The sequence below is a fragment of the Echiichthys vipera genome (genome assembly GCF_963691815.1).
Source record: "Echiichthys vipera genome assembly, chromosome: 7".
In the NCBI taxonomy this organism is placed as follows: domain Eukaryota; kingdom Metazoa; phylum Chordata; class Actinopteri; order Perciformes; family Trachinidae; genus Echiichthys; species Echiichthys vipera.
In genome coordinates this window covers 26,588,845-26,612,649 of record NC_139832.1, presented here as the reverse complement: position 1 = coordinate 26,612,649, position 23,805 = coordinate 26,588,845, and the positions used below count along the sequence as shown (strand labels likewise).

The 23,805-nt window shown below is 41.6% G+C and overlaps 1 protein-coding gene across 1 annotated transcript in view; it reads left to right on the top strand.

Moving 5' to 3' along the window:
- agbl1 (AGBL carboxypeptidase 1) overlaps window positions 1-20,565 on the top strand; it is a 124,990-nt gene extending 104,425 nt beyond the window's left edge. The window contains exons 26-27 of the mRNA XM_083916667.1: window positions 606-754; window positions 20,115-20,565. Coding sequence (XP_083772793.1) covers window positions 606-754; window positions 20,115-20,412 — 447 coding nt within the window. The 3' untranslated portion in view covers window positions 20,413-20,565. The remainder of the gene's footprint in view (window positions 1-605; window positions 755-20,114) is intronic.
- The last annotated feature ends 3,240 nt before the right edge of the window (window positions 20,566-23,805 follow it).

The following is a 23,805-nucleotide window of genomic DNA, read 5'->3' as shown; positions in this document are numbered from 1 at the left end:
TCAGCTCTCCCCAGAGAACATCATAACTTACCTAGCTCATATCTAAAGAGGTAAGCTGTTAACGTAAAACCAGGCTTCAGGTCATCTCTCAGGGTGACATTATTGACACACTGCACGCGTTCTATATTTGGAAAAGAAGTCACTATTTTTATTGATTGACATTCACCTCATGGACACTTAACATGGAGAGTCCACCAAGAAAGGAGAAACACACATACACACACACACACACACACACACACACACACACACACACACACACACACACACACACACACACACACACACACAGCACAGACATTGATTTTTTGTTTATATGGCAAACAGGCAGGATCTTTATTCATGCTGCACATACAAACAATTCCTGCTCTTTAAATTATTGAGCAGCCATCTTTCTCTCCCTGTCTCCCTGTCTCTCTGTCTCTCTGTCTCTATCTCTCTGAAAGACACACTGTAAGACTTTGTGTGTGTGTGTGTGTGTGTGTGTGTGTGTGTGTGTGTGTGTGTGTGTGTGTGTGTGTGTGTGTGTGTGTGTGTGTGTGTGTGTGTGTGTGTGTGTGTGTGTGTGTGTGTGTGTGTGTGTGTGTGTGTGTGTGTGTGTGCAGGGCCTGCAAACAGGAACAAGGGAGCTACAGGAGATGGGTGTGAAGTTCTGCCACAGTCTGCTGTCTCTAACCAAAGACATGAACGCTCTTTACAGCAGAAGACTCATCAACCACATTGACCACAACGACCTGGACCACAAGTCTCACAAGTAAGTCACATTCTGACAAGGCTTGGGAGCTGTCCATTTTTTGTCGAAATGGCCTTGTAGAGTGATGGCCAAAATACACAAGGTGCAAGGTGCGTCCATTATATCCATTTGATGCTGCTACACGGACCTAAGAAGGAAGAATGAGTACAATCCGTTAAAAGAATATTAAAATACCTCATTGTATTAGAGGCAATTTGAGTCAGCAAAGCAATCTAGTGGGTGTGAATAAATAAATAAAATCAAAGTGTATCCATGATCCTGGACAGTAGTTAAATTCATCCAGGAAGTATATTCAAGACAAATGTTTTTTGACTGCAAGACTAACATAGTAATGAAAATGCTTACAAAATGTGTGTATGTACACACATGGAATACATACAATTGAGATCACTATTAGAGAACAAATGATCAATTCTTGATTTATTATAAAATATTGTTTTTTTATTGTTCAAAATGAATCACTGCTGTACTAGCATGTTTGTTTTTTTTAAATAACCAAGACACTTTATTTTGTAAAAAAAAAAAAAGAGGGAGCAAGGGCTTCGGGCTATAGGATTCATTGAATGACTTCAGCACGTCTGTGCCCACAGGACATCACTAGTTTCTCACACTGTAAGAAGAATGGACCAAGATAAAACCAGAGCAGTCTCTTCCACAGTTCGGTTACTGTAGTGGGTTTCATAAAAAGACATTTTCCAGAGATTCTCTATGGGGTTTAGATCTGGACTCTGGGCTGGCCATTTCATTGTTTCAATATTCTTAGCTTCAAGGAACTGCTTAACCCGTTTTGCAGTGTGACAGGGGACATTGTCTTGCACAAAAATTGCAGCTGATTGGGAGACAATTGCAGCAAAGTTATTGTATGTTGCCGATGAGGTTCACATAAACATTTGTATTCACCCTGCCATGTAGCTGCAGAAAACCTGCCCCAAATGACACTTCCTCCTCCAAATTTAACTGACTTCTTTACACACTTTGGTTCAGTCTTTCCCCAGTCCTATGTCGAACATAAGTTTTTCCATCAAATCCAAATAAATTGAACTTACTCTCATCACTAAAGTGCACTCTGGACCAGTTCTCTTCTGTCCACACAACATGTTCCTCAGCAAAGGCAAGTCTAGCCGCTTTATTCTTTTGGCTGATGAGAGGTTTGGTCACTGCGGAGTGGGCTTAGAACGCCCAACCTCTCTCTGATGGCTGAGAGGATCATCCCTTTCACCTTCATCTGGACAACCTGCTGTCTCAGGGTTTCGGTCACCTTAGAGTGGCTCACCATCTCGCAAAGTAACCAGGAGAGCTGCAGATAAATAGGGTGTGTCCAAAAATGAAGTCAATTGTCACCAGGTGCCAGATAAACACCAATAATTGTTAGGGATCTGAAAGTGTTCTCTAATTTTGCTCACTGTTTTTTTCACAAAATAAAGGTTTTTGTTGAAGTGCCTTGGTTATTTAAAAAAAAAAAAAACGCTAGTACAGCAGCGGTATAGCCACAGCAGATATTCTATCAAATTCTGAACAATAAAAAATAACATTATTTGAGAATAAATCAACTATTAATAACTCTGATTTTGATCTTCAGTGTAAGTATTACCAATGCATGTAGATAATACACATACCTTATTAAGGTTGTTTTTCTGTCCATCTCTTGCTGTCTGCAAACATTGGGCCAGTGGTTTTGGGTTTTGCAAGTTGGACTTTTTCATTGTAAAGCTACAGGTTTCAACTGAACTGACAAGCATTCATACACTAAGTTCATTTATATCCATTGAGAGGTCCACCGTGTTGTACTTCTTGTTATATTGATGGCTTCAGGTTGTCCATGAAGAGGGAAACAGCTATGTGGATACCTCAGGGTTGCCCTGGGCTGTGTGAGTGTGAGTGTGAACGTGCTTATCCACCACAGACACCAGTTTCTCTATGCAGAATATCATTATGTTATTACATATGAACTTTATATACAATTGATGTTGGTATCACTTTGCGCAACCATCCTGTAAGGAGGTTTAAAGGGCATCCTGGAAAATGTAGGATACTGCCAACTCAAGTGTATGTAAGAGATTGAAGTTGGTACTCAAAACAAAGTTTTACTAAAAAAAAAACTATTAAATAAAATCCCTATAAACATAAAATTATCTAAACGGTCACAACAAACCCCATCATTTAAGAAAATGCTACAAGATAAAAGTGAGAAGAGACTTAGGGCGCACTCACACTATCCATCTGTACCGTGCTCAAGCACGTTTCACAGCTAAAATCTAGTTCGTTTGACCAGTATGAGTGCAACCGTACCGCGCCTAGGTGCAATACACTTGCCGGTCACGGCCTGTTTGGGAGAGATGGGCTTTTGTAAAGCACGTTTGCACATGTACGAGCACGAGCGTGCGCACGTGTACCAGCATGAGGCCTACGGCGGTTCTGACGACATTTTATGAGCGCGTTTGGACATAGAAACGACGTACCATGCATCTAAAACAATGGTGGCGAAAGGTTCACGTTGGTGTGATGCGGAGGTGGAGTGTTTACTGCAGATTTGGTCAGATGAAAATATTCAAAAACAGTTGGACAAGATCTCACAAAATTTCCAATGTCTATGGAAAGATTTGTAAACAAAGCGACGCATCGCAGTTAACGGGACACCTTTAGAGACAATGGACCATTATTAGAGCTAGAGGATCTCAAGCTGCAATCAGATTCATACAATCGTAGCAGTCAGATCTTAAAATCGGTTGATTTTCTTAGTGAACCAAATGGAGGGGACATTGATTGTTGCTTTGACTGACTAGCCACTGTTGATATTGGCCATGAAAATTGCTTCAAGAAGGTACCGTAGTGCTGCAGAAAAGGTTTTTTAACCACTGAATTTATTTGGACCAAACCATGGTTGGTGATTGTTGGAACAGTGGGGAGACTAACTAAGACATGTTTGGTGAGTTTTATTTTGTTTCTGTCTATTTTGATTGACGTGTGTTTTTTTTATTATCATCTAGATAAAATGCCCATCTGACAGGGGGGTTGTTGAGCTGACGGTTGGAATTTTTTTACATATTGCAAATCCCAAAATCACAACAACACAAGCGGTCTACAAACATAGTGCATAGTGACTGTGCCCTAATACAGGTTTACCCAAACATAGCAAGTTGAGCGAAGCTGCTATGATACCAGTTGACAAAGATGTCAGTGCATTCTCTCTAAACAACATGAGGGGACTTTCAAAAAGATTGTTTCTCCATCTTCTCAAAGCTATTTTTTTGAAGTAGACAAAGTAACGTTCATTTACACACTTTTATGGTGTGTGTGTGTGTGTGTGTGTGTGTGTGTGTGCGTGTGCGCGTGCGTGTGCGTGTGTGTGTGTGTGTGTGTGTGTTTGTGTGTGTGTAGCATGGTGAGACATGAGACAGCACTTCTTGTTTCAGATATGCTGTACTGTGTATCCCTCACTGCAATGATTGATGTGTGGGTCTAAAGTGGAGTTGAATGGTTTCTATTGATTTACAGACAGCCGTTCAATCTCCCCAGCGAGCTGTGAGCCTACGGTGTGGGGAGGTCTTCTCACCTGAATACACACTGTTGTTTAATTTCATCTAATTCTCTGAGTAGTTTTCCAAGTGTTTTCATTATTTTCTCTATATCTTTCACCAGTCATTATTCTTTCTTTCATCCCTTTCTTCTTCTCCCTCCCCTCTCCCCCATATTCCTTTGATCCATTCTGTCATATGACATCTTTTCTATGTTTGTCCTCTTTATTCTTTGTGTCCATTATTGCCCTTTTCTCGTATTATGTCTATCCTTCATTCACCTTCTTCTTTCTGGTTTGTTCTTTTCTTCCGTCTGTCTTTCTCTTTCAATACATTACTTAGTCTAGGTGTGCTGCATGCTTGTCAGAACAGCTAAGCAGTATTATTCATAAAATGTCACACACCATTTAAATGAGAATGAAAGAAGATCCATCATTGATTTCTTGTCATTTACGGATAATTAAATGCTACGCTCTCAGCATTTATTGCCTGTGACTGCGTATGTCTGTCTAATTCTGTCTGTCCTGCCTATGATAAAGGGCTTGACAGCCACGCGGTGAGTGTGTTTGTGTGTGTGTGTGTGTGTGTGTGTGTGTGTGTGTGTGTGTGTGTGTGTGTGTGTGTGTGTGTGTGTGTGTGTGTGTGTGTGTGTGTGCGTGTCATCATGGCAAAATGCGGTCCACTTACTGTGGCGGGAGGAGGTTTTGAGTATTTTGCTTGGTGTTTATATGTTTGTCTGTCTGTCTGTCTGACTTTACTTTGTCACCGTAATAGCATCACAACCGCATGTGCACACACACAATGTACACTCCTAGCCCCATTTGGTGTCAAGGCTGGTGTAATCCCATCGCAAATAGTCTCAGTCTTTAGCCATTATACACATTCCAAAGTCAGAATGATCTGATGCTTTTGTTTGTTTTAAAGCTTACTGTGTTTGCACAAAACCCAAATTATTATTCATTATTATAAATCATGGCTCTATGACACAATGGTGCTGACAGATGCTTCTTTTCACCTGCATGACACATGGCATGGTTGCTTAATGATCAAATGAGTAACGTGTGCCCTCAGTTAATCTTTTTTCATAAATAACTAATCAGTGCATTTAATATGCTTTTTTGAGGTTAAGTGACCTGAAGTTATTTAATTCATTGTGTTACTGTCTGCAGACATGTTCTCTGTACATTTCGAATTAATCTGTAGCCTTGAAGTACTGTAGAACTAAATAACAGCCCAGAATAAATCCATACTTATGTACTCGATCTCTGGACATGATCGAAATAAAGAAATCCATTAAAATTGAGTAGACTAGATCATGACTTAGTTGTTGCTATAATATCCCAAAATTTGGCCCGTATTCCCAAAACATTTGATCTTCCCACTAGGAGTTCTCCTAAATACTCAAAGTTCTTTACTAAGAGTTTTCTCTTTATACTTGTTCACAAAGCTGCTGAGACCAACCTTTACTAAGGAACTGGGCGGGGTACAGCCTGTTGGTATGGATGATGTCATGTTTTATGAAACTGTCATTGGCTGTCTTCGGTCTCTCTCAGTGAATTATTTATAGAAATACTGCAGGAGGGATGTTTCCATATCAGAATAAAGAATTTAAAATCAAATGCAGTCTAAGTATCACCAATTGATCATGAAATAAAGAGTAATAAAGTCTGCTGACTGGTCAAGTATATGTGCAGATAATTATCAGCCTTTTACATTTCTGCCAGCACGTTAACAATTAGCAGGTATCCATATAAGGGCGTGATCACACTGTCCTTTTGGCCGCGGCCAAAACCGGTTTTTCAGCTAAAGCCTAGTACCTTTAAGCCATGTGAGTGCACCCGCTCCGCGCTCAACTGCGGCCAAAAATCATTTTCATTTGAGTCTCTTCCATTCCGATCCAGTCATTTCTTTTTTTATTAATATTATACACAGCAATACAGTCACATGGATCTAGTCACTTCAGTTGTGTTTGAACACCGGTTAGGATTTACATTACATTTTAAAACATCTGTTTGCAGTGCACTATACATGGAAGTGTTATTTATTTATTTTTGCTGCTAATGTACACTTTGTTAGTTGTTAATAAATAATAATAATTACGCCCGAAGTCAGCTGGGATCGGCTCCAGCACCCCCCCGACCCCGACCCCGGGATAAGCGGTTGAAGATGAATGAATGAATGAATGAATAATAATAATTTTTTACCTTTTTTTAAACCAGGCTAAGTTGTGTCAAGCCTGATGCCTTCACTCACATGGAAAGGTTTACAGGGTCCGTGTTTAAATGGATGTCATTGAAGACCTTAACAAGAGCCGTCTCTGACTGGAAGACATAAAAACAGCTGTTCATTAACATGAAGTTGTTCAGCTGCTTAAAACAGCTTTTTCAATGATTTTGCTGAGGAATGGGAGGGTTGATATTGGTCTGTGATTGTTCTTTAGTGTCTCAATTGTTCTTTTTTAAGAAAGGCTCGATAACAGCAGTTTTCAGGGCCTGTTTGAAGACACCTGAAAGAAGAGACGTGTTTACAATCTGTAGAAGATCTGAGGCCATGCAGTTTGATACATCTTTGAAAAGGCCTGTGGGGAGAATATTGAGACAGCGGGAGGAGGATTTCAAATGTTCTATAATGGCCTCAAAGGTCCTAATGTTAATCACATGAAATTGTGCCATGGTATTCGAGTTAGCGTTAGGTAGACACATGGACAGCACATGTCCTGCACCTGATGTGGAGGCACTGGTTGTTGGCCTAATAATTAATTAAAAAATGTATTAAATTTTGTCATTGAAAAAGGAGGCAGATTCAGGGGCTAGTGACACAGGAGGGTTTGTTAGCCTGTCGACAGTAGAAAACAAGGCATTATTATTGTTTTTGGCAATGATGTCTGAGAAGAAGGATTGTCCTGCATTTTTGAGCCTCAAGTTGTAGATTTGAAGTCTTTCCTTATAGACGTCATAGTGAACTACACTTTCTTTTTTCCAATCTTACCAACGTGGAATTTTTCCATGGAGACTTTTTTTTTGCTAGAGACCACTTTCACCTTAGTGGGTGCAATGGTATCAATAATATTTGTAATTTTCAAATTAAAATTATCAACAAGCTCATTTACTGAGGCCCAGGGGAGGGTTGTTGTGGAGGAGAAAGCCTGAATAAATGCTCCAAAAGTGTTTTCTGTGATATGTTTTTTGATAACTTTTCTTTGAACAACACTCTGCACAAAGACCGCACTCTCAAAGAAAACACATGAATGATCAGAAAGAGCTACATCACAGCAACCTTAGAAATGCTCAGACCCTTGGACATTACAAGTCCAGAGTTTTGTGTGGGTTTGGTTACAGGCTGAATAAATCCATGGTTATCATTGACACAATGAAGTTCTTTAGCCACCTTGTCATAGAGTATGTCAACATGAATGTTAAAATCACCAACAATAACTAAACAGTCAAAGTCAGTACAGATCATAGACAGCAGTTCAGAAAATTCTTCATAAAAGGTTGCACAGTATTTGGGTGGCCTGTAGACATTTAGAAACATAACTCGGGAGGAAGAATTCAACTTAAGAGCTACTTATTCAAAGGAGGGAAAATGTCCATAAGATATCTGCTTGCATTGGAGGGAATCATTAAACAGGACAGCCACTACTCCTTTTTTATGAACTCTGGCTTCACTTTTAAGTGGGAGCTGATTCAATTAGAACAGCACCACTTTGATCCTGATTTAACCAGGTTCCAGTTATAAACAATCAAAAAATAAACAATGAAGATTGTGCTTGATTATGAAATCATTGATTAAAAAAGTTTTTCCTGCCAAATACCTGATATTTAATAAGGTTAGGGAAGGATGCTAGATTTGATCAATTTGCAGAATGAGCTGTTTTTTTTTTTTTGCTTAGCCTCTTTCGATTACTTTTCAAGACTTAAACTAAGGAAGCTATCGACTTGGGCCCTGACTTCTCCTGTAAAAAGCCATGAGTACAGTCCATCCTGTAGTCTGAGCCCAGCACATATCAGTTGGAGCTTGCTGTATTTTGTACACAAGTCACTGAACTTGCTGTAATGTTGTTATCAGGCTGTTGAGGATGACTGGGACAGGGGTCTGTGGGGGAGGATGCAGTGACTCATTTGAGAGATGGAATCTAGGAATCAGGTGGGGTGTGAATTTGGTCCCAGCAGTAACCAGTTGTTTCATGTGATCAGTGAACTCTGAGAGAGGGGAAGAGGGGGACAGAGTGGGTGTAGAGAAGGTGGAGCTGGATAGTGTTTGGGGTGAGGGCATAGGACCTGGGGGGCGGGGGTATCTTTCTCCTCGCTGATCATGCTCAAAGCTCTCTTCATGCTGAGGAATTTGTTCTGGCTTCGTCATGTTTTGATTACTACTGCTTAGTGTCCTTGGCAGGGGGAACAGATGAGTGACGTAGGAGATGAAATAGGTTTGACATGAAAAGCCTTATTCCCATCCTGTTTAGGTATAATCAATCTGGTTTAAAAAGGTGTCTGTGGTCCCAAAAAAATGTATGTTAAGACTCAGAATTCTTGAGAATTTCTCAACTCCTCTCCAACGGGCGGCAGAGGCCCACTGATGGCCACTTCAATGTTCAGACAGCTGACTGTGTTTAGCAGATCAATAAAGTCTTGCTTCAGTTATTCAGACTACTGTTTCACAACATAATTTGACCCTATGTGCAATATAATGCGTTTCACCGTTCGGCGCTCCTTCACGATATCCAAGATTTTTTTTCATTCATGTCGGACACCATGTCTTTGGGAAAACAAAGAACTTTGGTGTTCTTACTGCCAAAGTTTCTCATATCTTTCAAGGCACAGTCACCCACAATCAGAGTTTCAGGCCCAGGCATTAGCTTTCTCTGTGGCCTTTCTGAGTTTCTTTTTGCTCTTACCTTGTTGTAAACAGATGAAAAATGATCCAGGTCCTCAGATGGGGATTCGGGATCCTGCATCAGTTGACAAAATCTGCACTCCAGTTGTACACATTGTTGTTGGGGAGGTTTGTTGTTATTAGTCCCTTTGGCAGCTGTCTGGGGCTCTGTCCTGCTAGGAGCAGGGGTTGATGAGGCGCTATGCCGGGATGGTAGAGCAGGCCAGCCAGTCGCATCAAAAATCCCAATGCACTGCACTCTGCCTGTTAGGGCGCACTCACGCTATCTATCGGTACCAAGCACGTTTCATGGCTAAAGTCTAGTTTGTTTGACCAGTGTGAGTGCAACCGTACCGCGTCTAGACACAGTACGCTTGCCAACCACGGCCCGCTTGGGAGAGGTGGGCTTTTGTAAAGCACATTTGCACATGTACTAGCACGAGCGTGCGCACGTGTACGAGCATGAGCATGAGGCCTTAGGTGGTTCTGATTTTCATTAATTCTATGTGCGCCCGTACGGTCATAGAAAAGAGGACGGACCATGCACGGACATTTTAAACAATGGCGGCAAAAGGTTCACGTTGTGTGATGCAGAGATGGAGTGTTTACTGAAGATTTGGTCAGATAAAAATATTCAAAAACAGTTGGACAAGACGCATAAAAAACTCTGAGGTCTATGGAAAGATTTGTAAACAAAGCGACGCATTGCGATAACGCTAATAAATGCGTGTGACGTGTTACGGAGTGATGAAGTATATGCAGGCAAGAAGCATTACGCCGAGTCCCAGGTAGTGTGAGTACAAACGGCCTGGGCTGCTAGGTGTGTTAGCATTTTCTTGTCCACTGTTTTGGGGCCATGGTTAAGTTGTATCGTTCCAACATTGTCCATTCACTTCCGCATTCACTTCTAACCTGTGGATTTTGGTTTCCAGTACTGCAATCTTCTGGAGAAGTTTGTTGTAGTCTTCTTCAGAAAAGGGAGGCATCTTGCTGCTAATTAGCTTTGGCTCCGTCTCACTGCAGGCTTTTGCTTTAGCAGTACTCAGGTCGCAAAAATATTTAATTATGGCGGTAGTCTGCTATCCAAAAGAAGTGTATATGCTCAGTGATTTATGGTTTCGAGGAGCCACTACTTGTAGAATAAAGCATGAATATCAGCAAAGAATTGCAAGCAGATGCGAGAGCAGAGAGAAAAGCGTCTGCACTGTAAGAAAGCCAGAAGAGAAAATGCAAAAACACAATGAAGCTCTGTCAAGAGCATGCCATGTTGGCCAGTCAGAAGTCTGGAAAAAAGCTATTACCTGAAGGCTACCTGGCTGCAATGGTGCATCGATCACTCTTTAGCTTTTTGATGCATCTGTTCCCTGATATAGTGGAAGAAAGTGTACATTTGTGTTAGAACCATATATTGGTCATATCCACCATTTTCACCAATGTAGCCTCGTTTGTGTTGCCTCACAAAGGATAACGGTGCAACGCGGTGTTACAAGACAAAAGCTTTGTTTTCTCTGTTGACATAACAGCACTGAAAATGGAGTTTCTGAACATCTTCAGCCTGGAAGGAGTTTTACTAAAGGTCTGTTTTCAGTTTGCATGGACAAAAGGCCAAAACACACAGAAAAAGCTGGGACTTCAAGAAATCCTCCCATGGTCTTTTTCAGCACTTGCATGCATCAAATAAGCCATCAAGACATATTTTTTTGGTGTATGAACTATTAACGGAGAAATCCAGTAGGGTGGCTAACAGCTGGACGTTGCTAACATTGATTTGCTTGGGGCGTTACGGTGAAGGCATATAAACGTCTTTTTTAACCACTAATACTGCTCAAAATAACACCAAACCTCTGCAGAAGCATGGAAAGATTCCCTACACATATTGCATTTGGTAATCGACTGGAATGGACTTTACTACGAGTGGAGATACCAACAACGAGTTGGTAAGTCTTTCAAACCACTCAACTCCGGGTTTGCTTACTACATTGTTGGTGCTTTGTTTTATTTGTAGGGATTTGTATCATGCTACTGCAGAGGTTTGGTGTTATTTTGAGCAGTATTTGTGGTTCAAAAAGACGTTTTAATGCCTTCACCGTACTGCCCCGAGCTAATCAGTGTTTGGCTGTTAGTGACTCTACCGGAAGAAGAAGAAGAAGAAGAAGAAGAAGAAGAAGAAGAAGAAGAAGAAGAAGAAGAAGAAGAAGAAGAAGAGGAAGAAGAAGAAGAAGAAGAAGAAGAAGAAGAAGAAGAAGAAGATTTTTAACAGCACTTTATTTACAGTTAATTAAAAAACAGGAAACAGTTAATTAAAAACAGGAAATAGTTGATTATAAACAGGAAACAGTCGATTAAAAACAGGAAGTGGTTGTGATCAGTGACTCAGAGGAGGAAAGAGGCAAAAGTGAGCTCTCCCTCGGTGAGCCGGCACAGCAGCTGCTCATGAGCCCACTGCTGCTCAAACACCCCCATTTTCCCTGTGATCCTGTGGAAGCACAGCTCCAGCTTCAGCCTGGCCTTCACGCTGTGCCTCCACAGGGTCACAGGGTCAACAGTCGGCCCGCCCTGCAGCTTGTCCCTGCGAGTCAGATAAATAGACATTTTCGCTTCCCCAATTAAAAAATTCAGAAGCTGACACTTTGTTTTGTCTGTTTTTTTAAAACCGACTCCACAGATAAAAAGGGGGGCAGTGAACAAGACGCCAAACAGGTTAAAAACACGGGTTAAAACCTTAAAAATCCCTGCCAACCTCCTGCACTCAGTAAAAAGGTGAAACACGTTCTCGGGCAGCCTGCAGAACGGGCACTCGTTGACAACACTGTTGTTAAAAACAGATAAAAAGGCGTTGGTGGCAATGGCCCCGTGTAGAATCCTCCACTGGAGGTCTCCGGTTCTCTTTCTCAGTGGAGGTTTATACAGGGTTCTCCACTGAGGGCTCAGCCCGCCCAGCCTCTCAGTCCATACACACGGCGCTCTGTCACACAGCCTCCTTTTGTTCAAAGTTTTAACACAGCTCATGTACAGAGTCTTGTTTTCTGCTTTTTGCAGGCTCAGTTTTATTTTGGTGGTGTTCTGTAGTAGGGGGCCGCTGAACTCTGTGAAATCGGGGCACAGGTGGATCTCCGGGTAGGGGTCGGTCGGATCGGGCTCGGCTTCTCTCCCGCTGCGCTTGATGAGGAGGACCTTCTCTCTCGCCGTCAGCCTGTTCCTCCATAGCTCCAGGCTCCTCTGCACCAGCCGGACAGACCGCACCCCCAGCACCGAGCCCAGAGCCCGGCCGTCCGTGAGCGCGGGTCCTGCCACATCCACCAGCTGGCCCAGGCAGACAATCTCGGACCTGCACAGCGCCCCCATCAGCCCAGGCACGGCACTGCAGCAAACATCCAGCCTGGCACCACAAACCAGAGGCTCCTTCAACAACCAGTACAGAGAGTTACAGTGTCCGCTCCTTTCACTTCTAAACAGCCCCCAGGATTTAAAAACACCCTGATAAAAAGGAGGTAACCCGCCTAACTTTAAAAATTTAAAATCAGTTAGAAACAGAGCAGCATCCAGCCCCAGGTTGTTGACACGCCTGAGTATACAGCTGGCCACGCCTCTCCACACCAGATCCTCAGGTCCAGTCAGAAATCTCTGAATGAACTGGATCCTGAGGGTGGCTGTTCTGCTGGCCAGGTGGACTAGGCCCTGGCCCCCCTCGTCTCTGGGTAAAAACAACACTGATTGAGGAACCCAGTGCTTTTTGCTCCAGAAAAACCTCACCATTTTTGCTTGTATTTGAGCAATGAGCCCTGAGGGAGGGTCCAGACAGGCGAGCCGGTGCCATAGTAGAGAGGCCACCAGGTTATTTAAAACAAGGACCCTCCCTCGAAAGGACATCTGAGCGTGGAGCCACCTCCACTTAGCCAGTTTGCTGTCGATTTCTCTACAACGTTTACCCAGTTCTTTTTTTCTGTACTGCTGTTCCCGATGTGCACGCCTAGATAATTCAATCCTCCTCTTCCCCAAGTCAGGCTTTGAGGGAGAACGGGGAGGCCCTCCCGCCACTCGCCAACAGCAAGGGCCTCGCTCTTCCCCCAGTTCACCCTCGCAGCCGACACATGAGAAAATTTGTCTATCACATTGTTTAAAACACACACATCTTTTTGATCTCTTATAAAAACAACAACATCATCAGCATAAGCCGATAAAACCACACTACTGCTAAAACCAGGTAAAATCAGGCCTTGAACAGATGACCTTATCTGTTGTAGGAGGGGTTCCAGGGAGAGCGCATAGAGCATCCCCGACAGAGCACAGCCCTGCCGGACACCTCTATGCACCCTAAAAGGAGCACACAAGCTGCCATTCAACTTCAGCACACTCTCAATGTCACTGTACAGCACCTTGATCTTGGCTATGAGACCAGCGCTGAACCCAAACCTCTCCATGACTCCCCAAAGGAAGTCGTGTTCAACGCGGTCAAAAGCCTATTCTTGATCTAATGAGATCAACCCAGTGTTCATGCCTAATGAACTAGAGACCTCCAAAACATCCCGAATGAGGTAGATATTATCTACCATGAGCCTGCCGGGCACACAGTACGTCTGGTCCCGGTGAACAACCTGCTCCATGGTTCTTCTCAGCCTGCTGGCTAAGACCTTAGACAAGAGCTTGTAATCGGTGCAGAGGAGGGAGACGGGCAGCCAGTTCTTGATGTCTAATAAATTCCCTTTTTTCGGAAGGAGAGTGATGATGGCTCTGCGACACGATAGAGGAAGTGATCCCGACTCCAGGCTTTCGTTAAACACCTCCAGGATGTCCTGGGCCAAGATATTCCAGAAGGCTCTATAAAATTCCACAGTGAGTCCGTCTATGCCTGGAGCTTTTCTCCCCTGCATACTCTGCAGCGCAGCATACAGTTCTTCAGTTGTTAATGGGCTGTCAAGCTCCAAATTTGCCTCTCTGGACACGTGAGGAAGTCCTTCGCAGACTTCGTCCATCAGTTCTTTGTTTTCCTTGAACTCACTCTTGAATAAAGAGGCATAAAAACTGACAGCTCTCTCTCTGATCAGGCCCGGCTCCCTCAGCTCCTGTCCTGTCTCAGCCAGCAGGGAGTGGATTTGTCTCCGCTGGCCTTGTTTCTTCTCCAGACTGAAGAAGAAGCTCGATGGAGCATCCATCTCTGTTATGGATTGAACCCGGGACCGGACCAGTGCACCTTGTACTCTAGTGTCCAGCAGGTTGGCTAAAGTAACCCTTTTAGTCTTGAGGATTTCAATACATCCTCGATCTCCTATGGACTCGCTCACACACTCGAGATCCACAATATCAGTCTCCAGATCCTTAATAGATCTGGTGATGTCACGTGTGACATTGAGCGTGTGCTGCTGACATAGAAGCTTAATTTGTACTTTGCCATGGTCCCACCACTGCCTCAGACTGACAAACTCTGTTTTTTTCTGTTTAAAATCATTCCAAAAAAAGGCTTCAGGATGCACAGACAGCTGCTACACTGAAAACGCACCAGACACGCTATTGTTGAAAGTTACATGTGTGGTAGGCAGGCACACATGCGCAATGCCTAATCAATTTTTTCCAGATAAATTCTTTTCCACCCCTCAATAGTAACCCCCAACCCTAATTTAAAAAAAAAAAAAGAACGGTGAGCCACTCTTTTGAACAGCTCTCAGAAAAATAATTTAGACATGACAATGTGATTAACATACGGTATTATGTTTGTTTATAACCAGACAAATGGAGCAGCTACTGTCTGACAGACTGGCTATATACAATATATTTCCGAGCCAAGTGGTGCTGAAGGAGATCACGTTTCAGTAGCGGTGGTAGGGTGTTTTTTTGAGGGTGACGAGACAATATGCGAGTTAGTCTCAAAGAATACTAAAATTGCGCTTGTATACCGGCTCAGATCCAAAACCTGAAGCCAGCGAAAGGTAAAAAGGTAAAAACTGGTGGTTTTAAAAATGCATTACAGCCAACTAGTGGACTTAGGTTACGACACTCTCATTCAAAGCTCTTGAGTCAAGTGTGACACCTGGTGGTAAAAGTCGGTATACTGGTCCGGTGTAGTGTTTGGCTTAATATCCGACAAGTTTGAACATTTTCATATCGGCCGTAGCCAGGTCTAAACTAAACAAGACCTTTTAAAAGAGTGTTAGGCAAGAGAGCTTGTGATTTACTTCTCTTTCCAATATCATAGATGTTCTCCTGAAAAGTGCTGTTTTTTTTTTTTGGACCACCCATATTTGGTGTGTCTGTGGCTCTGCAGGCAGGGTTGGTGTTTCATTGCCCAGGCTCTTCAAGTCCTCAGGTGTTTGTGTCTTTGAGCAAGACAGTGTCTTGCATGGTAGCTCAGTGATATCAGTGTGTGACTGAGCTTCAAATTGATACTTAATTTTCATTAAGGAGTATTGTGTGTCCTAGCAGACAATTTCCTCCTGCTTCGAGTCTTTAGGCTAAGCTAGGCTAACCATGTATTGACACCAGTTAGGACACACACAAGATTCATATCCATATTTATCAAGATCATATTCTTTAACGACAATTATTATAGTACTAGAAACTACCAAAGTAACATCATCCTAAAATTACTCTTTTTTGCTTATTGTCTGCTGGGTTTGGTGTTTCATGCCTCCAGTCTGTTCAGATACCTCTGGACTGATATTACAGGCATATCCTCCAGCAGAGAAACAGAGTTAAGCTCTGGGAAAGGTTTGGTTGAAGCAGACCCAAGGATATAAAAGTGATCTTTGCGAAAGTAAGAGATATTTAGTAAGTCTTAGCTGGGACTGGCTGTGAAGTTAAGGCCAAGCCTCCAGTGCCTTCACCTTCTTTGCTTTCTCACTCGGCCACAGAAGAAACCGACTGCCCCTCTTGTTCTCTCTCTGGGTTTCTGTCTTTCTCATGTAAACTTTGTCTACCCCAGGAACAGTCTGTTTTTATCTGCTTTTCTTTTCTTACTCTGTCTAACTCTTGCTTTCTGTAGCTCTCTCACATTGCACCCACAGGATCTTCTCCATGTCTTGGAAAAATCTCTTTTAGAACTACTGCTTAGCACAATACGTAACAACCAGTATGGCAGTCTGCAAGGGCCTGCAACATGCTGTGCTCAATGAAAAGCAATCAGCTCTGCCCTGATATTCTGCCATGATGTTCCATTTTTCTGCTGTTATCACTGAGCAGGGCCACTGGAGTCACTGTGTTTAAGTGCCTTGCTCCAGGGCATATTAGTCATCGACATTGACGGAGCAACGCATTATCATATTGGTATTATTCTCTTCGATGGTCCTTGATTCACATGTGATCCTCCACATGACACCTCTGATTATATGGCAATACAATTAAATTCCTCTCTGAAACCCTTAAAACAAAAACTGAACTCCATTGGACTCCTGCCATCCTGGTAGCATATCTGTCCACCGGTTACATTATATGGTTTGATACAATATAAGGTATATGTCACTGTAAGAATAGTTACAAACTAGTGTGGGCTAGGGGTTTAAAGTTAAGGATTTTAACAGTAGTCCTCAACTGGAGTGAGCTGAAGAGTTTGAAAACAAGAAAAAAAAACACACAAGTACTGCTTTCACAAACCAGAGAGAAGGCTGAGGTAGGTAAGCTGTTTTTGCTTGTTGACTGCAGCTCAGGACATAGAGACATCATCCTTTAAACACAAGGTTGGTGGTTTGATCCTCGGCTTCTTCTGTCTGCATGTCAAAGTGTTCTTGAGCAAGAAACTGAACCCTAAGTGGCTCCCCTGGCACTGGGAGCACCTCACTTGTTCTATAGATGGGTTGACTTTCTCGATGATGTGCTAACAATTGTATGTCCACCACTGATCAAAAAAAAATTAACTTTAATTTAAAAATTGGCAGGCCCACCGACTTTTTGTTCAGTTTTAAAGCTGTGAAAAAGTATTTTCCTCCCTAACAGATTTATTCTGTTCTTGATTTTTTTCTCACACTTACATGCTTCAGATCATCAAATGATTTTTAATATCAGACAAAGATGGAAACATAAACTCATATCACAATGCTCTAAACCCTTATGCACTCTAAACTTTCAACGCTGAATAGGCGTTGAACGGAAGCACATTGCAGATTTATGACTTGAACAATTTGACCTGTAGGTTGCAATATGTATGTTTATGGCAGATAATTGTGGTAATTCATGGTATCTAGTTGTGGAAGGATTTAACTGTAGTTTTGGTCCCAGTTGATTCTGTTGTTTTACAAATTAAATTGACAACAGACTCGGTGAATCAATCAGTGACATTGACAGCGGTGTCCTGAAAGATACTGCAGACTGCGTCATGTACTGCAGACAGTAGAGTGGCCTGTGAATGTTTGTTTGCTGAGAGTTAACTGTCAGTATGTTGATGGAAGTCAGACATAACAGAAGTCTCCATCAACAGTGAGAGCAACATCAGGATAATCACATTATCAAATTTCAAAGTCTTCACTACATATATTATATGAGTCTGGACAGTTTGGATGTAAACTGCAACATGACTGGCTGGTGGAGGCATACAATTGTGGAGGTAATTCTAGTTTGGCTCTTTAGCTCTTTCCCATTTGACTAAATATCCAGCTCAGGCAAAACCTTTACACTTATCATTCCAATCCAATAAATCGAAGTGTGCTGGTGTTTTAGTGGAGAGAATCAGCGTTTGCAGTGTACTGACTCACACTGTACACAAGCTGTCCTGCTTCATTGTCAGTCACAGCACACACACACCCACACACACACACACACACACACACACACACACACACACACACACACACACACACACACACACACACACACACACACACACACACACAAAATGAGTGGCTGTCATCAGTATGCTAGACATACACTCTTTCCCTTGTCTCCTTCACTCCTGCTCAGTTTGTCTCCCCCCATCACACACACACACACACACACACACCCTGTCTCCCCTCTCTCTCTGCATCCCTCTCGCCTTCCACTGTCTCCCTCTTTCTCTCTCAGGTAAGATGAAGATCAGTTTGTGTGTCACATCCCCTCTGTCCCAACAGAGTGCCAGTGTGTCTCTACATGCTCTCTCTCTCATGCTGGGGCTTTCTGTCAGCTGTCAATCCCAGTGACTGTAGCTGAGCTCAAGGTCACACTTTGTGAAATGACAGACCCTCAACATCTAAATATGTAATGAGCTGTTAGATGTGTTCAGGTGTCCATCATTACAGATGCAGGTTGTGCAGACCAGCGTTGTTCACACCCATACAATTCATTTAAAATTCTAAAAGAGATCCCAAAGTGCCCAAAGACACCAAATATGGGGTGAGTTCAGGGGAAATGTGTATAGAATAATATAACAGACATGTGAAGTATTTAACTTTAATAGAACACAAACACACCATTTTGGCTCTGAATATTAACAGAATGGGTGAATGTGATATTTTATAAAGCTGTCATTAGTCAAATTGCAATTGAATTGAATGTTTTTCTGTCTTCTGCTGCACCATACAGCCATACTGTAAAAAGTAAACGCTATGCTCTCCTTTGAGAAAGACATCAGTACTTAAATGGGATATTTGCTTTTTTTTTGTTTCATAGTGGCCATAGCTGCCTGTCAATGATGCACCGACAGGGCCTTTCAGATTTTTGACAGGGAAAAATTACTATTTCAGATGTGTCCCTAAAGTTATTTTATTTTTCCTTTTAATTCTTAAACTATTGAAAATCACTTTGACATTATTTTTCACTTAATGAGATTTCAGTTGGACTTAAAAGTGTTCAAGAGGTCTTTTATGTTTGTTTGATAATTAAAATATCTACTACAGTATTTACAGCATCATTCACTACGCAGGAAAAGTTACATTATTTCTTCATTATTCAGTATGCTGATGTTATCATTTAGCTCAAAGCACTTTTGGTATATTGGTGCAGATGATGATATGAAGATGTATTGTAGAAAAGCCCGTCTTGTTGCATATAATGATGTTTATTACAAAAAGTACAGCATCTTTCAAGTCTCTAGAAAACTTGGAGAATCTCTAGCCAAGATTGATCTCATAAAAGGGGGCAGACCTGGAGGCTCCCCACTCGATATATATATATAATTTTAATTTGGACACTTCATATTTCCCCCCCTTCAAGACAACGCAGGGTCACGAAAAATAACTGGCAGCTATCTTCCTTAAAGTATCCATCAATCAATCAAGATAGGAAAATTCTCTCACGGCCCCTCTGCCTCAGGCAACCACACATTACTCCTACTCAATTAAAAGAAAAGGAATCTTTACAATTTAGCTAGAGATATAGTTTAAGCAAATACATGTGAAAACCTCCGGAAACAAAATCAAAACAATGACCAAATTTAGGCTGGTCGACCCATTGAACCTTCCAAAGGACCTTCCCCTGCCTAGTCCCCACTGTTCCTTATCATCGGGAAAAAGAGAAACATCCGAGGTCCCCATGTATTCACCTAATAACAGAAAACATCATACTCCAAACAATTAATACATAAAGAATATTATTAAAATTTAAGTATTACTTATGCAAATATGTCTTTATATATAAGAAAAGGCACGTTATACTACTGTCTAAGTACAGCCTAACAGAGCTGCTAGCTTGGCTGTAGAATACTGAAAGCACTTTAAACCCACTCCCTCACACTGATACTAGGAAAGTGCCTAAATAAGTAATGGCAGTGACAGTAGATCAGCATTAACAATACCTGAAACTAAAGCAGCTAAATGGAATTCAGCCATCATTCATTTCATTATTTACCCCCATTACAGCTTCTCTACTGTGTGGAATGTCAAAGTGTCTGCAGCAAAACTTAACTGTCAGAAAGAGCGTCACAAAAGTGGAACAGGTAACCTCTGAGGACTCGTCCAGGTTTTGTAAATCTTAGCTAGTGTTTTCTAAGGAATGAAAAACATAGTGTGTTAAACCTCAAGGATACACACCTGTACAACACTTAACCTCCCATTCATCTCCTCTTCTCTCAGCTGTTTTGAAGACGATGAGCCTCCATGTGTTGAGGAGATTGAATATTCCACGGACTGTCCTGCACTTAAAGGCACTGATCTGGATTCAGAGGTTAACAGCAACATGGCCAGTGCTGACAAAGAGGAGGAGGGCGAGGAGGGACACAGGGGAGCAAAACATCGAAAAGGCAGCATTGGCCAATCACAACAGTCAAGCATGAAGAGCCACCTATTCCCTCGCCTTATTAGACAGGCCTCAACCGAGGCACTCAATGAGAAAAGAAATGGTGTGAGCATCAATGGACAAATCATGAGTTAAAGGAATAATTCTAGATTATTCTACAGTTTTTCTCTAAAAGGTCTTCTAAGCATTGTAAGCTTTCCTCATTGAAACATATCAGATGCATTTGAATGAAAAGAAACACTTGGGTAAATGATAAAGTCAACCTTAAAGTAAAGTGTGACCTTGTGATGCCAGCATGGTCAGATAGCTTCTATGTCAGAAACTCTGGCCCCGGGTAGAAAGTAAACAGTGGCTGGCTATGCTAATATACCATTGTGGGTAATAGAGTCCCCTATTATAGTGTGTGTTTACCTAGTCCTGTCAGTAGGGAATAGAGGAGGCACACACACCAACAGGTCTACCAGCGGGGCTAGCGAGGGGCTAATAATCAGAGAGGATCACTGCAGACCGGGCTACACAACCTGTTGCTTGCTCTTACGAGCCTTCCCATGCTGTTGAACAGTGATCAAATCTGCATCATCTGCGGACGATGCTATGCTATCACTAACAGGCCTGCTATCAGGAGTGCCTGTGACATCTAAAGTCTAGTTCAGACCAAAGATTTGAGATAAGAAACCATTTTAGAACATTGCTAGTAAATGTTGCAGCGGTGTGAACTGACCAGTCTCATCTCAACTCAAACAGGCTGATGTTGTCGCCTGCAACTGAGCTTGTCAAATCACAAACCGCTGATTTACGAACATAAGGTACGTCATCTGTCTCAAAAGCCAATTACCTCGTAGCAAAGTCCACTGGTAAGGTTAGTTACAAACTGTCTGCTGGTTGAAACAGCAGTTTTGGACAGAGGCTCAACAAGCTATATTTTTTTTTCACATTTTCATCACTACTAGAAAAGAAGCTGTAGCAAGTATCTGACTCTCTGTTTTCATTCATATTTTATGATGCTAAAAATTATATCAGGCTAATTGAAAAGCCTGAAAAGTTGAAAATACAGAGAGTCATTGCTATGAGACACCCTCTTGTCACATTGGTGTAAACTGACAGGTTCCAGAACATTGCAGACCTGTGCATTCGAGTAGTTGTAGTTTCAACTTGTCTTGTCTCCAATCTTTGGTCGGAACTGGGCTTAAGGTAACATTATGAGGGATTAACTGTCGAAGTTGCACTGATGAAAACTGTGGGGTCAATCAGACTGTGAACAATTTCCAAGTTCTGTGGAAAATCTACAGATTTATCTCTATAACTTAAAGAGAAATTACTTCTTTACAGCACAATTGAGGAAGAGGCGAGTGAGTTCCAACACATACAAAAACAATGACTGTTTGTGAAGGGAGGGAACAGATGGATGGGAAAATTATACCTAGCATGACAAATCTGGCCATAAAAATTATATTCAATTTCAATGAATGAATCAATAAATCATTCAAGTTCAAGGCCTTCTAGATCACCATTAGCATTCAACATAATTGTGTGATAACATCATCTCAATCGCATTTTCATCAGTGAATGTATCTGGTTTATACGTGGGCATCTTCAGTCATGTGCAAACAGGTGGTGGTATGTGTGCAGAGATCACCGTGATGTGAGGTTGAAGGCAAAAAAAAGGATAATAAGTTGAACTGCAGTTAAGATCATTTCATTCCATATATTTATCCTTAGCTTTTAAATGACTATTGATTCTTTGAAGGGCAGTGTATGTCAGGTATTTTCCTGGTTCATCAGTATGACACACTAAATTTCTAAAGCCCAAATCTAAAGGTATAATGTGTATGACTTCCTATAGACAAATACTTTAATGGTACAAATCTTTCACAGAACGTAATAATTAGACCTGGACTCACATGCCTGGGTCCAGAACTTAGAATCCACCCACTCCTTAGAGGTAAACAATTCATCATGCATCATGACATGAAACTGCAGATTCTCTGTTAAAAACACACACAAGCCATGGGGCGACAAAGATTTGCCACTGAGCACCATGGTCGGGACTAACATTGATGTCAGGCTGCGTGTTTACATCACAGACCAATCACAACCAAGTTGGTTAAAACCGCTTTTGTCAATTTGCTCCACCATGCTCTATTGTCTGTTCGACTCCATTGCTACCATACAGCCCATGGTTGCTAGTGTTGTGCCTTTTTGAGCATCACAACCTCTGCAAAATGGTTTGTTTGAATATAAGAATCTGATCAATTCAGTCAGATAACGTTTGGAAAGTCTGGAAGAGCTGAATGATCGAATTATTTTACCCTTATTCAAGTAAGCATAGCGCTGAACCGGCTCGGGCCAGAAGTCTCTTATGATTGATTTGGTAAAAAGTGCAAGTTGAATCTGAAAAAAGTGTGTCAGATGTCAGACTGAAGATGGAAATGAAGTGTAACTAGTTACTAGTCCAGGCTAATGAAATGCATAACTTAGCTCTTAGTGAGGAAAGCTAACAATGCTATCATGCCTTTTTTTAAAGCTGAAAACATACTACAGTTTGAAAAATCCCATTGATTCATTAGCAGCTGGTCACCACAGCAGTATTTTATAGGTGGTTATAGGATAGTCTTAATGGTGTGGATTGGGCTCATGCAACCAATAAATAAACATGAGTATAATAAACCCATTCCTAAGAGGAACATACATACTAAAAGCTAACTAACTTTTTTTCTCATGAGAAAATAGCTCCAGTTAAATTTACATTTTCTTAAAAAAATAAATTGCAAACCTTAGAATGATCGTGGTCTATATTTTGTTTGTTTTAGTCAACATGTTCATAGTCTTCTCAATTTTAAGTAGTGTTCAAATTCCTTATTAACTACCTAATTAACCACTAACACTTTTTTTTTCTTTTCAGAAGAAAAATTAATGAAATTCAAATGATCAGATGATGATGGTTTATTACACAAGCAATGTATTATTTAGACTAACAGCACATTTGTACAATCGTAGCTAGTACTTATGCTATTGCTGCTGCGTAAAACTTGTTAATCCACTTGCTTGTGTGAATTGATATGAGTGCTGAAGACTTCAGAACAATAGCATTGTTTATTTCTTCAAAAAGGTTTAAATGACCTACAGTATGTTTACACTCAGCACCAAGCTTTAAACCCTGTTTTGTACCAGTAATCAACATTATTTTTTATTTATTTTGACCATAATCACCTGCCAGCATTCTTAGGAAAAATGTTCTGCTTTCCAACAATAGTCAGTCAGTGTGTGTCTGTCAGATTGCCTTTAACTTTACGGTAGAAGTGATATATAGATAGATATTCATGATCCCCAGTAGTTTGGGAACCAGATGAATATGCTGAGTTCCAGTTTTATATGCCCTGGCAGGTACGTCTGGCCCCTCACCCGTTCAGATAGATTTCCAACAGCTTGAGATCTGATGGGCCAATCACAGCCATTTATCTCAAATGGGGTGGGTTTAAGATGATGAATGACAGAGGAGCGTCACTGGAGGTCCGTCCAGCACAGCTT